At 39.9% G+C, this 17,506-nt stretch overlaps 1 protein-coding gene across 4 annotated transcripts in view; it reads right to left on the bottom strand.

Annotated features, from left to right (window-relative positions):
- Positions 1-3,891: 3,891 nt before the first annotated feature.
- The window catches only part of NFIC (nuclear factor I C), a 145,174-nt gene continuing 131,559 nt past the window's right edge, over positions 3,892-17,506 (bottom strand). For all 4 annotated transcript variants that reach the window (XM_069741804.1, XM_069741812.1, XM_069741822.1 and 1 more), the window contains one exon: positions 3,892-9,070. In XM_069741804.1, coding sequence (XP_069597905.1) covers positions 9,053-9,070 — 18 coding nt within the window. In that variant the 3' untranslated portion in view covers positions 3,892-9,052. The remainder of the gene's footprint in view (positions 9,071-17,506) is intronic.

Below are 17,506 nucleotides of genomic sequence, written 5' to 3'. Positions count from 1 at the left end.
CTAAATGGATCATTTTCACATGAGACGTGTGTGATATGAATAACTGTAAGGAGTTATGTCTCGTTGTCCCTACATGATAATCATATTGTAAGGAAATATAAATTCAGAACCTGCTGTGTCTGACCCAAATATTTAGAGAGGCTGTTAACCTAGCTGGTCGTTCAATATTCCTCAAAAAACTCAAATATTCATTGTTTGATAATATATAAACCCTGATAGCATATCTGAAAACATAAGTGATCGATTTATATTTACTAATCAACTGGTAATTAGGAATGAACAAAATTAAGGAAGGGGCTTGCTTACATTTAATTCATAATCCCCAATCTGGCAATTAGATTATAGAAAGCAAAATTTAAACTGATTACTATTTTATGATACTTTTTAAGATTTTTTTTGTCACTAAAAAGAGAGCAGAATCTGAGTGCTAATTCAAAACGTTTGGCAAAATCGTCAGGTGCAAAGGTACCGTATTTCCCCAAAAATCTTATGTATAATAAGATAGAAACCTGGAGAAATGTTGCCCAAAGTAACTAATCACCAGCTGCCTTTCATTTCTTATACTATTGATGAAAAATGATAGCTGCATTACGATTGGCTGTTATAGACAGTTTTGATCAATGAGGCCTAGCGTCTTTACCGCCAATGGAATTTTCTTCAATTTAGAATTGGAACCATGTCAGTAATACAATCTAATGATTGCCATTTATTGCTGTTTCTACAAAGTCAAACGTGTTGATATATTTTAGGCTTATAACATTTTTTAAGTACAACGCTATCTTTACATAGTATGTGTTACAAAGCAATAAGAATTTATATACATGTTTTGTTTGCATATAGAGTACTGTGCAAAAGTTTTAGGCAGGTGTGGAAAAAAAATGCTGCAAAGAAAGAAATTTCCAAAAATAGAAGTGTTAATAATTCATTCATTTTGCATTCTGTTAATTAATAAAAATCGACCAAAGAGAAATTTAGATCAAATCAATATTTACTGTCTGACCACCTTTTGCCTTCGAAACAGCATCAATTCTTCTTAGTACACTTGCTCATAGTTTTTGAAGGAACTACGTAGGGGGGCTTTTCCAAACATCTTGGATAACCAACCACACATCTGTGGATGTAGGCTTGCGCAAATCCTTTTGTCTCTTCATGCAATGCCAGACACACTTGATGATGTTGAGATCAGTGTACTGTAGGACCATATCATCACTTCCTGGACTCCTTGTTATTCTTTACACTGAAGATAGTTTTTAATAACATTGGCTGTACGCTTAGGATTGTTGTCCTCTTGGAACCAATCGGACAGCTACATAATTGTGTTGCATCATAGATAAGTATCTGACTGTATTTCATAGCATTGAGGACACCATTCATCTTGACCACGTCCCCAACTCAATTTGCGGAAATGAAGCCGGAGAATTGCAAGGAACCTCCACCATGTTTCACTGGTGACTGCAGAAACTCATTATTGTACCTGTCCCCTGTCCTTTAGGGAAATAAAGTACCTTCTATTATAGCCAAATAGTTGACTCATCAGTTTGGATAGCATACTGCTACTTTTCTGAACTCCTGTTTCTATGTTTTTGTGCATAATTGCGTCACTTGGCCTTATTTTCATGTTGAAAGTATAGTTTTTGGCCACAATGCTTCCAAGAGGACAACTTGTCGCCAGACTTCTCTGAATAGTAGATGGGTCCCACTGGTTGCTGACAATTCTGAGTTGATGGCACTGCTGGACATTTTCTGATTTCGAAGGGAGGTAAGCAATATGTGTCTTTCATCTGCTATATTAAATTTCCTTGGCTGACTACTATGTCTAAGGTCGTCTTAGCTGTCCATTTTGTGGTGCTTCAGCAAAAATCCTTTAACAGCACATGAGTCCCCGGCCTGCTTTGAAATCTTTGCTAGGGAGAGACATTGCTGATGCAATATAACTACCTTTTGTCTTGCTCAATCATACCATGGTATAGGAATTAAGACCTGAAAGTTTTTTCCACAACCTCACCTTTGTAGCAGAGATTGTTCCTCACCCATAAAGCTGTTTCTGTTTCAGTTAAAGGGAACCTGTCACCTGAATTTGGCGGGACCAGTTTTGGGTCATATGGGCGGAGTTTTCAGGTGTTTGATTCACCCTTTCCTTACCTGCTGGCTGCATGCTGGCCGAAATATTGGATTGAAGTTCATTCTCTGTCCTCCGTAGTACACGCCTGCGCAAGGCAAGATTACCTTTTGCAGGCATGTACTACGGAGGACAGAGAATGAACTTCAATCCAATATTGCGGCAAGCATGCAGCCAGCGGGTAAGGAAAGAGTGAATCAAACACCTGAAAACTCCACCCATATGACCCAAAACTGGTCCCGCCAAATTCAGGTGACAGGTTCCCTTTAATGACCATGTTTCAACCAAATTATGAAAATGATGATCATTATCACCTGTTTAGTATAATTCGTTACTCACATACCCAACTATAATGCTAATAAATCCCCTTCCTTTGTGTGTACCTAGAAGAACTAAAGCTGTTTTGGAGACAGTGGGTGGACACACCAAATATTGATTTGATTTACAATTAATACTTCTATCTTTGTAAGTATTCTTACTTTGTAGCATTTTTTCCACACCTGCCTAAAACCTTTCCACAGTCCTGCATGTGTTATATATATATATATATATATATATATATATACACATACATATATACATACACACATATTCATGTTTGTAAATCCCCTGAAGATGTATCTTTCTGAAAATGCTAGAAATCTTAATAACTGAAACAATATGGTTTTGTTCATTGGGGAAAATGAATTATTAAAATGGTACGCTCAGTGATAATAGAAATAGAGGATATAGACGATGTAAAAGGCATACGGCTAAATATTTATTAAAGAGACCTTGTCAGCAGGATTTAGCCCTATAAATTAAAGGCATGGCCATAATGGCTCTATAATGATGATTAATCTGCTACCTGATGTGAAAGGATCTGATCAGTGGCTGTTGAATACTCACCCTATGAAGTTTTTATAAAATGACATCTTCTGTGCTTCGGGGCAGACATGGGGCAGGACATTCTTCTGGTTCTCCACCCCCATGCCATTATTGTGTGGGCGGCGTGTGCGCAGAGTCTCTGTCCTGTGTGTAGGACTTCAATAAAATGGGGCATGCGTAGCTCGAGATTACGGCTCAGTTGAGTTTTCCAATCTTGATATGCACATGAGCAGCATTTTATTGAAGTCTTGAACACACGCCGCCCACACAATAATGGCAGTGGCGTGGAATTTTAAAAAGGCAGGTCACTGACAAGAAGCAGAGGAGGATGCTGAGGGGGCAGAGAACCAGAAGAATGTCCTGCCCCATGTCCCGCCCCGAAACACAGACGAAAACTTCAGAAAATGAGTATTCAACGGCCACTGATCAGATCCCTTCACATCAGGGACCAGATTGATCAGCATAACGGCGCCATTATGGCCATGAATTTAGTTTATAGGGCTAAATCCTGCTGAAAGGTTCCCTTTAAATATGTGTATGTCTTCCTACATTACTGACTCTACAGCCTCTAGTTACATTCCTCCTCCCACTACTACTGTCTACACCTTCCTTCAATCTGTAACATTTATCTGCCAGAGTCATAGCTTTTTTTGCTATACTTTGATCATACAACAGACTCTAAGCATAAAAACTGTGGAGCCATCATATTCCACTCACCCCGTAGCCCTTCGCTTGTTATTTTCTTTTTAGTATGGTTCCCAGCATTGCCAATGTTTAACAGCCTCTCTGACACTACACACTCAACAAGGGGGACGACAATGCAACAGAAATACTGCACAAAAGATGAAGACGGCATACAAAAGAAAACAATTAAAAATCCATCGATAAAATAATAAGGAATCAGAAATCATTAACTGTTTAATGTCTGTACACATTTCATATTTCCTGTATACTGAAGTCATAGCATGCAGCAAATGAGCAAGTGGTTATTTCATCATTTGTCAGAAGGCAAGGCACATAATGTGATAGAAAATTCCGTGCAAATAAGGGAAAAAAAAGATCATTTGTACATATTTAATGCTATATATATATATTTATATATACTATTTTGTTTCATATGATATTTTTGGAATTCTAGTGTTTTATTTATAGCGTGTGTTGTTTTTTTTTCTCCATGTATTCCTTCCAATTTAACATCTTAAAACACAGCAGACCCCATCTCAGATTCGTGTCATGGTCTTGAAAAAGAGAGTGAAACTACTTTTTCTCATCACTCCAAAATAGCCATCGATTGTTTTTAATTATATTGCTATTTTGTTAATGGCAGAGAATAATAAGCTCATCAGAAACAGCGAGTAGCCTCCTTAAGATTAAGTCAATTGCTGAGAACTCTTCAATGATTTCTTCGGGGTGAAAGGTGGTTCAGCTGAGAAGGACATCGCTACCACAGTGATTACTGAAAATCAATAATAGAAGTACTGTTTCCTTCCTTAACCTTTCCTCCAAGTCTGACTATTACTATATGGCAAAGATGACAGTGTGAAATATAAAAGAATGCCCGCTCCCATTCTAACTATTAATGGGAGCAGTGCCATATTGACGGTAAATCTGCCATGCAGGTCTTCAGCCACAAGCCTGTATGATGAGTGCAAGTAGTGGGGTTGATTGCAGGAAGAAGCACCATGCAGTTTACTCTGTAACAGGGCTGAGAAGATTCATTTACTTAGGACAACTTCGTTATTCTTTTAAAATAGCAAAAACATAATTGCTTTTTTTTTTTTGCTTTGGTGGCCCATACTTCAGTAGTGTATGTACTTTACATATCTGTACATCTTGTCTAGGTGTGTTTGGATTTTAGTGGCAGCAATGTATTTATATATATACTCAATATAGTCACCAGTATGGTTAATTTAGAGCTGGATTTGTTATGTATGAGATAAGATTGTGAATCCTTGTGATCTAACGTATCTTTTTGTCATGCTCTAAACTATTCAGGGGCGGACATACCATTGGTCCAAACCGGGCAGCGGCAAAGGGACCAAGAAGTAACAGGGCTCACTTCCACCTCCAAAGCAGGTGGAATTGTGCATTATAAAAAGCTATTGGCCCGTGTATTCTTCTGTCTCTGTTCGCGACTGATGCTACTGCAAATTGTTGAAGGGTTTCATGTACTAAAATTTAGACAGAGTTTTCATGGATTTAACATTGAGAGTTATTTAATGTCTGATTTGTGGGGATTTTAGAGCAGAGACCCAAGTCCATCCCCCTGAAGAAGCAGGATCACAAAAACGCGAAACGCACGTTGGGGCTCTTTTCATGCCTGGCAAATACACTTGGTGTACTTTATGATAGGCAAGACAAACTTCTCAACCTTATATTTATATGAAATTTGACTCTTTGGAGCGCATTTAATATCACCAAATTGGTCTTTATTTGATAAAAAGAGTACTTTTATTTTAATTTACATGTGGAAATTTGTACAGTGAGAGTATTGTTCCTAACAACTATTGAGTATATTATATGTGAAATTTACCTCCATATACTCATCTCACCACATAACCTTTGTTATCTGGTAGTCAGGGTGCTGTTTTATTTCATCCTATATACTTTAGATTTACGTGTTTATTTTGTATCTACTCTAATAACGTATTTACTGTTTTTAGCCTTTTAACTCCTTTGTTCTTTTTCTGTGTAGTTTAATCAATTGTGGAGTGGCTTACGGGTCTTTATCAATATTACCCTGATTTATATATGGCCTTTTAATTCATTACCAATACGCATCCGTTAGATCTTTTACTCTGCCCAAACAGTAGATTGAAAGAATGAAAGAATGGCAACCCAAACCTTTAACATCGAGAGTAAATAAGCTAGACACAGAGGCTTAGACATGTGAAACACTGTGTAAGAACAATTATGATGAGGCATGCCTATTGGTGAGGGTCCTACTAATGAGACCCAATGTATGACACATCCATAGACCGTCATCAACTCAAAATCCAAGAAAGCTATTTACAGCTTCACGGGAAAAAAGTTTCTGCCACCCATTACAACCAATCAGTTTCAAAGTTTCATTTTTTAGTGCAGTTTAAACAATAAAAGCTGAATAATTGCTCTAGGTAACGAGAACACTTTTTTCGGAGATAAGTTTGGTAAAGGAGGTCCGGTGTGCATTCTTCTAATATTATTGTATAAAGGTCAAATGGACTGATTAGTGTTGATTAATACCATACATTATGCCCTCCATATACATATATATATAGATATTTATATATATAGATACATATTTGTTATGCCTTGCATATTCCCAGTATTACTTCAGATGCTGAGTAGACCTTGTATACTACACAAAACTCTGAGATCAAAATGAAGATGAAATCATCTCAAGGAACAAAGAAAACAAGGGGCAATGGATCTGCGGAACATGTTAACCCTAGCTGATTTAAGCACGGTCAGCCTGGAGTCAAAGTTGGCCCAAAGCAATTTTGTCAAATTTAGATGGCAAGAACATCACAGCATGCAGCGCTATTATCGGCAAGATGGCATTGCTATTTTGTTACTACATTTATGCTAAAAGTATAAAACAAAACAAAGAACAAAAAGGGAATTTGATATGGTTTGAAGGGTCTGTCTAGTATCGGAAAAAAGGTCCTCTTTTCTTGGACTAGTGGTAGTTACCAACATGAGCTGGGCTTGGCATTGGACCTTCTCTCTACTGAAGTGAATGAAGCTCCTTAGATTTACATTGTAAGAGTGACTTCTGGTCAAGTCACTGGTCTAGTTGGAGTTGAAGTCATGTGACTCAGAAGAGGATCAGAGGGGCACTGGAAACTGGGGAAGACCGTGGTCGGTAAATAATACAACTACACTACATTACATACACGTTTAAACAGTTTTAGGGCATATACGGTAATTTTTGTAGGACGCGCATCTTTAAAAAGGATTTTAGGGAACTAGGGGAGAAGCTGAAGTCCAGTGAGTGGCTTAAAAATTGGTGCAAGAAGGAAGAGTTTGCTTTCATAAAGGACTGGGACGACTTTTCAGTTGACTATAGGCTTTACAGTAGGGACAAGTTGCACCTCAATGGGGAGCATGAAGCTTGGGAAGAAAATAGAGGGCTGGAGGGGCTTTTAACTTGGATCTGGGAGGAGAGGATAGAAAGAATAGATAGAGTGGGATATTGTTGGAATTAATGAGTATTTGGAGAACTAGCAACAAAAATAAGTGACTAGGATTAAATGTGGACCAAGGAAAAACAAATAGAAGCTAAAAACAAGGACCGGCACACCTGTTAGTTAGTGTATATGTAGTACTACTCATACTAACAGGTGTGTCTTTCCTTGTTTTTCGTTTTTTCTTTAGTTTCTTGTACTTGGTACATTAGGGGAGGTCATCCTTTCGCTAGGGGGTGCTCCCTCCTCCTGGCCATGCTCCATTATTTATTCAATCTTCTGCAGACAGGTCCCAAAACAGTCAGGGACAGGTCCCAAAACAGTCAGGGACAGGTCCTGCTCTGCCCCCATCCATTGTTGAGACCTGGTTGGCACACAGTGAGGTAAGTCACTAGAGTTAAGGACCATTCTGATTGGGTTCACCTTGTCAAGGTGGGATGGCTTTTATGCCTTTTTGATCAAAAGGGTATTAACTAAAATTCCAACCAAGGACAACATCTGCAAGGAGTTTGTATGTTCTCCCCATGTTTGGGGGGTTTCCTCCAGGTACTCCGGTTTCCTCCCACATTCCAAAGACTTACTGTTAGGAAATTAGTTTGTGAGCCCTAATGGGGACAGTGATGATGATGTCTGCAAAGTGCAGTGGAATTAATAGCACTATATAAGTGAGTAAAATAAATGAATAAACTAAATACAAAATGTTATTTACTAGTTTTCCTACTGTTCACATACTCCAGTGTGCCTGCGCTTTATGTTTTCACTCTAGGTTGTAATCGTATGGACGTACACTATATATAAAGGGGTTGTCCACTAATACAGGTATGAATTCACTTCTGTTCTTTACCCTACACCTACTCTATACACACAAGTAGGCTACAACCAGCTGAACCATTCCCTTTAAACATTTACTGAAAGCTTTCCTCACAGGAAACAGTTGATTGTTAAGGGTCTAAACAGGGGGATACTTTACTACTTGCTTTTTTGAAAGGACCAATCTGTCCAAGGCCAAACACCACTTTGAATATTTGTTTTTTTTTTTCCTCCCCAAGATTATTGGTACATTTGGGAAGTATGCAAGTCATAACAACTGAAATAAAAGAAATATATGCAAGGCATATTACAACTGCATGTGTCTATGGTTCACACATACTGATATCAACATACTATATGGGAATACAGATCAACGGGTGAAAACTAGCCAATTAAAGCTTTAAAAAATATTATTCAAAATTAAAAAAACAAATCACAATTTAGAGTTAGTGTGCTAAACAGATCACAAGCCCTGCTTTCCAATCCTAGACGTATGTACGTATGGTAGCTAATTTACTAGGTACCCTGAAGTTGCAAATAAGGACCAGGGATAAATTGTTAAGGTGCATACTGCAATTTTTTGTGTATCCCCCAAAATGGCAAGCTGTCGTAATCAAAGTCCTTCAGCCAAGAACAGTTAAACTTCTCAGGGAGGGAGCAGAACAGAGTAAATAAACAATGAAGTTATATCAATCGCATAATAATATTATTAATAATTGCAACAATAACAAAAGTATATCCATACAGGAAGATTTTTGTTCTTCCTCCTTCTTGCTGGTTGGATATTCAACCCTTTTATGAATGGGTTAGGAGTAAAAGGACAATTAAAATCATATACACGTATATTTTCTCAAAATCCATAATGCAAGAGCAAACGCTCTAAGACATCCCGTTTGAAGATAAAAGCCCCTCAAAGTATATTATCACGTCTTCATCTCCCACTGACCGCTGTAGTATACCACCGACTTATTCTCTCGTGGGAATATTTATTTAGAAAAGATGCATTTAGCTGTTGTCCTGGACCAGAAACTTTGCAGAGACCATTTTCTGTCTGCTGGTTCCAGTGGATGGGAGGTAGGTCAGGCTGCTATCCCAAGTACCATGACTGTGAAGAAAAAAAGGGAAGAGGGAGGAAGAAGACAATAGTGAGAATGAAGGCTGCACACTTTCAAATGAATGAATTAAAGGGACTCTATCATCAGAAGATGGCCTATTGTTTACACTTTTATGTCAATAGTGTTTTTCGTTATCTCACAATATTAGTACTCATGCAGTTTTCACAGTAGCCTCTGAGGCTCGTTTAGACTCCTACTTTGTCCTTTCATGGACAGTTTGCAACGAGACTTCCTATTATCAGTTGCACAGGAATTCTGCAATGCATCAATAATAACCCATGGAGTTTACAACTCTCCGTCCAGAGAAAGAAAACTGAATTCTCTGGACATAAGATTGTCACTTTATTTTCAAAACAGTTGACACAAAGATCTACCTACAGTTCTTAAGCTGTCATAAAAAAAAATGGCTAAAAACATACCGTTCAGCCAAGTTAATCGTATAAGAAGGAACTGTACAGATACAAACACATAAGGCTGGGTTCACACTGCGTTAACAGCAGCCCGTTCAACACTTGCGTTAAACGGGCTGCGTTAACGCAAGTGCCGACATGCCATCGCACTAGCGCAGATAGAGCTAGCAGATTCTTTATCTGCGCTAGCATGACGGACCCGGAACGCTGCAGCCCGCATCCCAGGGTCCGTCACCCAATGACGGCACATCGCTAGCGCACGCCCAACTGTAATTCCCTCACAGCTCTCCATACAGTATAATGGCCCCCCAAAACACTCTATATAGTATAATGGGAACACATACTGCTCCATACAGTATAATGGGCACCACATAGTGCTACATACAGTATAATGGGCACCACATAGTGCTCCATACAGTATAATGAGCTCCATATATTGCTCCATATAGAATAATGGGCACCACATAGTGCTACATGCAGTATAATGGGCACCATATAGTGCTCCATACAGTATAATGGGCACCACATAGTGCTCCATACAGTATAATGGGCACCATATAGTGCTCCATACAGTATAATGAGCTCCATATATTGCTCAATACAGTATAATGGGCGCCACATAGTGCTCCATACAGTATAATGGGCACCACATAGTGCTACATACAGTATAATGGGCACCATAAAGTGCTCCATACAGTATAATGAGCTCCATATATTGCTCAATACAGTATAATGGGCGCCACATAGTGCTCCATACAGTATAATGGGCACCGCATAGTGCTACACGCACTATAATGGGCACCACACAGTGCTCCATACAGTATAATGGGCACAACGTAGTGCTCCATACAAGGGCACCATATAGTGCTTTATACAGTATAATGGCCCCACATACTGCTCCATACAGTATAATGGGCACCACATAGTGCTCCATACAGTATAATGGCCCCACATACTGCTCCATACAGTATAATGGGCACCACATAGTGCTCCATATAGTATAATGGGCACCACATAGTGCTACATACAGTATAATGGGCACCATATAGTGCTCCATACAGTATAATCAGCTCCATATATTGTTCAATACAGTATAATGGCGCCACATAGTGCTCCATACAGTATATTGGGCACCATATAGTGCTCTATACAGTAAAATGAGCTCCATATATTGCTCAATACAGTATAATGGGCACCGCATAGTGCTACATGCAGTATAATGGGCACCACACAGTGCTCCATACAGTATAATGGACACAACGTAGTGCTCCATACAAGGGCACCATATAGTGCTCCATATAGTATAATGAGCTCCATATATTGCTCCATACAGTATAATGGGCACCACATAGTGCTACACGCAGTATAATGGGCACCATATAGTGCTCCATACAGTATAATGGGCACCACATAGTGCTCCATACAGTATAATGGGCACCATATAGTGCTCCATACAGTATAATGAGCTCCATATATTGCTCAATACAGTATAATGGGCGCCACATAGTGCTCCATACAGTATAATGGGCACCACATAGTGCTCCATACAGTATAATGGGCACCATAAAGTGCTCCATACAGTATAATGAGCTCCATATATTACTCAATACAGTATAATGGGCGCCACATAGTGCTCCATACAGTATAATGGGCACCGCATAGTGCTACATGCACTATAATGGGCACCACACAGTGCTCCATACAGTATAATGGGCACAACGTAGTGCTCCATACAAGGGCACCATATAGTGCTTTATACATTATAATGGCCCCACATACTGCTCCATACAGTATAATGGGCACCACATAGTGCTCCATACAGTATAATGGGCACCACATAGTGCTACATACAGTATAATGGGCACCATATAGTGCTCCATACAGTATAATCAGCTCCATATATTGCTCAATACAGTATAATGGCGCCACATAGTGCTCCATACAGTATATTGGGCACCATATAGTGCTCTATACAGTATAATGAGCTCCATATATTGCTCAATACAGTATAATGGGCACCGCATAGTGCTACATGCAGTATAATGGGCACCACACAGTGCTCCATACAGTATAATGGGCACAACGTAGTACTCCATACAAGGGCACCATATAGTGCTCCATATAGTATAATGAGCTCCATATATTGCTCCATACAGTATAATGGGCACCGCATAGTGCTACATGCAGTATAATGGGCACCACACAGTGCTCCATACAGTATAATGGACACAACGTAGTGCTCCATACAAGGGCACCATATAGTGCTCCATATAGTATAATGAGCTCCATATATTGCTCCATACAGTATAATGGGCACCACATAGTGCTACACGCAGTATAATGGGCACCATATAGTGCTCCATACAGTATAATGGGCACCACATAGTGCTCCATACAGTATAATGGGCACCATATAGTGCTCCATACAGTATAATGAGCTCCATATATTGCTCAATACAGTATAATGGGCGCCACATAGTGCTCCATACAGTATAATGGGCACCACATAGTGCTCCATACAGTATAATGGGCACCATAAAGTGCTCCATACAGTATAATGAGCTCCATATATTGCTCAATACAGTATAATGGGCGCCACATAGTGCTCCATACAGTATAATGGGCACCGCATAGTGCTACATGCACTATAATGGGCACCACATAGTGCTCCATACAGTATAATGGCCCCACATACTGCTCCATACAGTATAATGGGCACCACATAGTGCTCCATACAGTATAATGGGCACCACATAGTGCTACATACAGTATAATGGGCACCATATAGTGCTCCATACAGTATAATCAGCTCCATATATTGCTCAATACAGTATAATGGCGCCACATAGTGCTCCATACAGTATATTGGGCACCATATAGTGCTCTATACAGTATAATGAGCTCCATATATTGCTCAATACAGTATAATGGGCACCGCATAGTGCTACATGCAGTATAATGGGCACCACACAGTGCTCCATACAGTATAATGGACACAACGTAGTGCTCCATACAAGGGAACCATATAGTGCTCCATATAGTATAATGAGCTCCATATATTGCTCCATACAGTATAATGGGCACCACATAGTGCTACACGCAGTATAATGGGCACCATATAGTGCTCCATACAGTATAATGGGCACCACATAGTGCTCCATACAGTATAATGGGCACCATATAGTGCTCCATACAGTATAATGAGCTCCATATATTGCTCAATACAGTATAATGGGCGCCACATAGTGCTCCATACAGTATAATGGGCACCACATAGTGCTCCATACAGTATAATGGGCACCATAAAGTGCTCCATACAGTATAATGAGCTCCATATATTGCTCAATACAGTATAATGGACGCCACATAGTGCTCCATACAGTATAATGGGCACCGCATAGTGCTACATGCAGTATAATGGGCACCACATAGTGCTCCATACAGTATAATGGGCACCATATAGTGCTCCATACAGTATAATGAACTCCATATATTGCTCAATACAGTATAATGGGCGCCACATAGTGCTCCATACAGTATAATGGGCACCACATATTGCTCCATACAGTATAATGGGCACCATAAAGTGCTCCATACAGTATAATGAGCTCCATATATTGCTCAATACAGTATAATGGGCGCCACATAGTGCTCCATACAGTATAATGGGCACTGCATAGTGCTACATGCACTATAATGGGCACCACACAGTGCTCCATACAGTATAATGGGCACAACGTAGTGCTCCATACAAGGGCACCATATAGTGCTTTATACAGTATAATGGCCCCACATACTGCTCCATACAGTATAATGGGCACCACATAGTGCTCCATACAGTATAATGGGCACCACATAGTGCTACATACAGTATAATGGGCACCATATAGTGCTCCATACAGTATAATCAGCTCCATATATTGCTCAATACAGTATAATGGCGCCACATAGTGCTCCATACAGTATATTGGGCACCATATAGTGCTCTATACAGTATAATGAGCTCCATATATTGCTCAATACAGTATAATGGGCACCGCATAGTGCTACATGCAGTATAATGGGCACCACACAGTGCTCCATACAGTATAATGGGCACAACGTAGTGCTCCATACAAGGGCACCATATAGTGCTCCATATAGTATAATGAGCTCCATATATTGCTCCATACAGTATAATGGGCACCACATAGTGCTACACGCAGTATAATGGGCACCATATAGTGCTCCATACAGTATAATGGGCACCACATAGTGCTCCATACAGTATAATGGGCACCATATAGTGCTCCATACAGTATAATCAGCTCCATATATTGCTCAATACAATATAATGGCACCACATAGTGCTCCATACAGTATAATGGGCACCATATAGTGCTCTATACAGTATAATGAGCTCCATATATTGCTCAATACAGTATAATGGGCGCCACATAGTGCTCCATACAGTATAATGGGCACCGCATAGTGCTACATGCAGTATAATGGACACCACACAGTGCTCCATACAGTATAATGGGCACAACGTAGTGCTCCATACAAGGGCACGATATAGTGCACCATATAGTATAATGAGCTCCATATATTGCTCAATACAGTATAATCGGCACCACATGGTGCTACATGCAGTGTAATGGGCACCATATAGTGCTCCATACAGTATAATGGGCACCACATAGTGCTACATACAGTATAATGGGCACCATATAGTGCTCCATACAGTATAATCAGCTTCATATATTGCTCAATACAGTATAATGGGCGCCACATAGTGCTCCATACAGTATAATGGGCACCACATAGTGCTACATGCAGTATAATGGGCACCACACAGTGCTCCATACAGTATAATGGGCACAACATAGTGCTCCATACAAGGGCACCATATAGTGCTTTATACAGTATAATGGCCCCACATACTGCTCCATACAGTATAATGGGCAACACATAGTGCTACATACAGTATAATGGGCCCCACAAAATGGTCCATACAGTATAAAGGGCACCACGTAATGCTCTGTACAGTATAATATGCACCATATAGTGCTTCATACAGTATAATGGTCTCATATAGTGCGCCATACAGTATAATGAGCACCATATAGTGCTTCATACAGTATAATGGCACCACATAGTGCTCCACACAGTATCATGGACTCCACATAGTGCTCCATACAGAATAATAGTTTCACATTGGGTTCCATATTCTGTACTATAATGGCACCATATTTTGTTCCATACAGTATAATGGCCTCACATCATGCTCCATACAGTATAAAGAGCCCCACATAGTTCTCCATACAGCATAATGGGCCCCACATGAAAAAATAAATAAAACAAATACTCACCTCTGCCTGATTCCCCACTGCTCCGGTCTCTTCATGGTGTGTTCAGATTCTCTGCACATCTTGGTACAGCGAGCACTTTGTAATTACGTCAATGTGCCCGCTGTGCTGATACATCATTGCTTTCAACTGTTCTTGAATCCAGGAAACTGATATAGTTGAAAATAGGATGCCGGGCGGGCGAGCCCCTGCCTGGTGTCGCAGATGAAATATACTTGAGGGACCCGCCCTGCATTGTGGGCCAAATACACTCACCCTGAGGGCCAGAGTTTGACATATGTGCTCTATACTGTCAAGCTGCCTGCAGGTCACTGCAGTCACTCAGCATTCAGAAAGACAGTGAATATCCTTTTCTAATCCTCAGCAACCCTGGTATTTTTGGGATTAGATCAGAAGACACACTGTAAGTACATCTTCCATGTAGGTAACGGTCAGAGGTTCCTAATGCACATACTCCCAGGTTCATGTCTTATTGTCCAGCTAGGACAAGTTTGTGCTAGTGTAACATGATGGCGGTCATTTTAACATTTTATATTATTTAGCTGCCAAGACAAATCAAGTGTGATTTGGTAATTAAAGGTATTTTAGATGTTTGTTCATAATTATATTGTATTCCTTTATATACTTTTTCTATCCCCATAGAACCACTTTAATAGTACTCTTAGAGTTTCAAAGAAGAATTTTCCAATAAAGAGGTGAATTATGAATGAAGGCGCATCTATTATCACAACTGTAAAATTCCTGTCATATGCAATTTCTTAACAATAGCTTGCAATTTTACTGAGCCTGAATTTGTATTGTCTTGCAATACATACCAGTAACCTGTAGATGGTGCCATATGCTTATAATGCAGAAAATCCCCTTTGCATCAGTATTACATATACATATGGTATGGACCCCCATCTGACCTGTTTGCAAATGAACCTGCAATTTTCTTTAAGAGACATCTTATTTACATTTTGAACCCCCATGGTGATTAATTGGGTCTAGCTCACAGCAATTGTGGCAACCATCTGACTTCTGAGTGGATTTCCGGGAAAATATATTATATGACAACCATCAGATAAATGGAATTCAAGGTAATTCATGAACTGCTTGGGTCTAACAAAACATAAGCCGCGTGCCACAGATTTGTCTTATAAAGGGGGCAGATGAGTGTGTGACGTCCATTTGTTATAATAGGGCATATGGATGAAGATTGGCTTTGCAGGACAAAACGCCAAGTATTCAGTTCATTCTACACCGCCAATAACACAAATTTGTACACATAATACAATTTAAATCTTTACTATTCTGCCATTTTGACGGGAACCTTTCATTAGATTCATGCTGTCTGGACCACGGGAAGCATGAAGCAGAATCTGGCTTTGGTATCACAGAGAAAACATAGTTTCAAGATGTGGCTGGGGACAATAAGGAAGAGATGTCACTAGTCCGCGACTGATCGAGGCCATTTTCTCCTCGCTCTGCTCCAGATGATTGATAGGTCACTCCCTTTGTACACACGGGAGGGTCCTTTTAGAGCAGTGTGGGGCCGTGGGACCAGTCACATCTCTCCTAATGGTTCCCAGACTGCTTTTGAAACTTTGTTTGCAACAATGTTTCTGGGGCATGCTCCCCGTGCTTTGGGCAACATGAAGCAAGTGGCAAGTTTCCTATATAAAGGGCCTAACACAAAGGTTTTAGGACTCCACCCCCTAAATGATGCGAATTATCTTAGCATGTCTACCCAGTCAATCATTCGTACTATTTCATCTATCAAGAAGTGGATTTTTTTGTGCCCGTTAACTAGAAGGATTTTGATCTTCTCTCCCTTTTCTATCAAGCTCAGGCAACTTCCCTTCTAGCTGCGATCCCCAAGCTGCATCTTTTATTTCCCCTATAGCTCCATCATTGGACCTGCCCAAATACTGTGCTCATGGCCACAAGATAATACCCTTGAAAACAGTACTTTCTGATAGATGGTGACCCAGACTGTAGTCATGTCCCAGGTAGTAATAATATAAATGACCTCTTTAGGTCCCACACCGTAATTATGCCTTCTTTTAGGTCCCCACAACAATGCCTCCGTTGCACCCAGGCAGCATTACTGGACCCCTTTGTGGCCTCCACACACAAATAATTGACCCCTTTTGTGATTTCTTATACTAATAATTATTATTATTAGCCTCATATTAAAAAAAATGGATACCCAATTTTTAATATCAGCAATATCACAATACCACATCGGTGGTCTAAAGCTATCACAGACAGCTCACTAAAACCATGGGTCATCTGCGGGCTCGCATAGGCACAATATAGTGACTCTGACATACTGTGCTCTTAGTTTCCAATTGACAATGATGTCACTGCCTCATACTGCTTTCCCTGGGCCAAGACGTCGTGGTTTACTACAGGGAATTCTGAGGCAGGGAGTTGATGTCTTTCTGCATATAGGGTTCAATGTGGAGCTGTTGCCAGGGGCCCTATGGAGAAGCACCATTTGTATGGTTAATGCTGCCAAATATATAGATTTTTAATTTTTTTAATTTTGCTAGGTTTTGGGAAAATGGTTTTGATTTTGAGATTTTATTTTTTAAGAGGAACTCTCACATTCTTAAAAAATTGAGAAAAATACCTTATAAAAATCACGGAGTACCACAGATTCTGTTGCTCTTTCCCTTTCTGC

Source organism: Ranitomeya imitator, chromosome 1, assembly GCF_032444005.1.
Source record: "Ranitomeya imitator isolate aRanImi1 chromosome 1, aRanImi1.pri, whole genome shotgun sequence".
Taxonomy (NCBI): domain Eukaryota; kingdom Metazoa; phylum Chordata; class Amphibia; order Anura; family Dendrobatidae; genus Ranitomeya; species Ranitomeya imitator.
The sequence above is the reverse complement of the archived record's forward strand: the minus strand, read 5'-3'. Positions and strand labels throughout refer to the sequence as shown.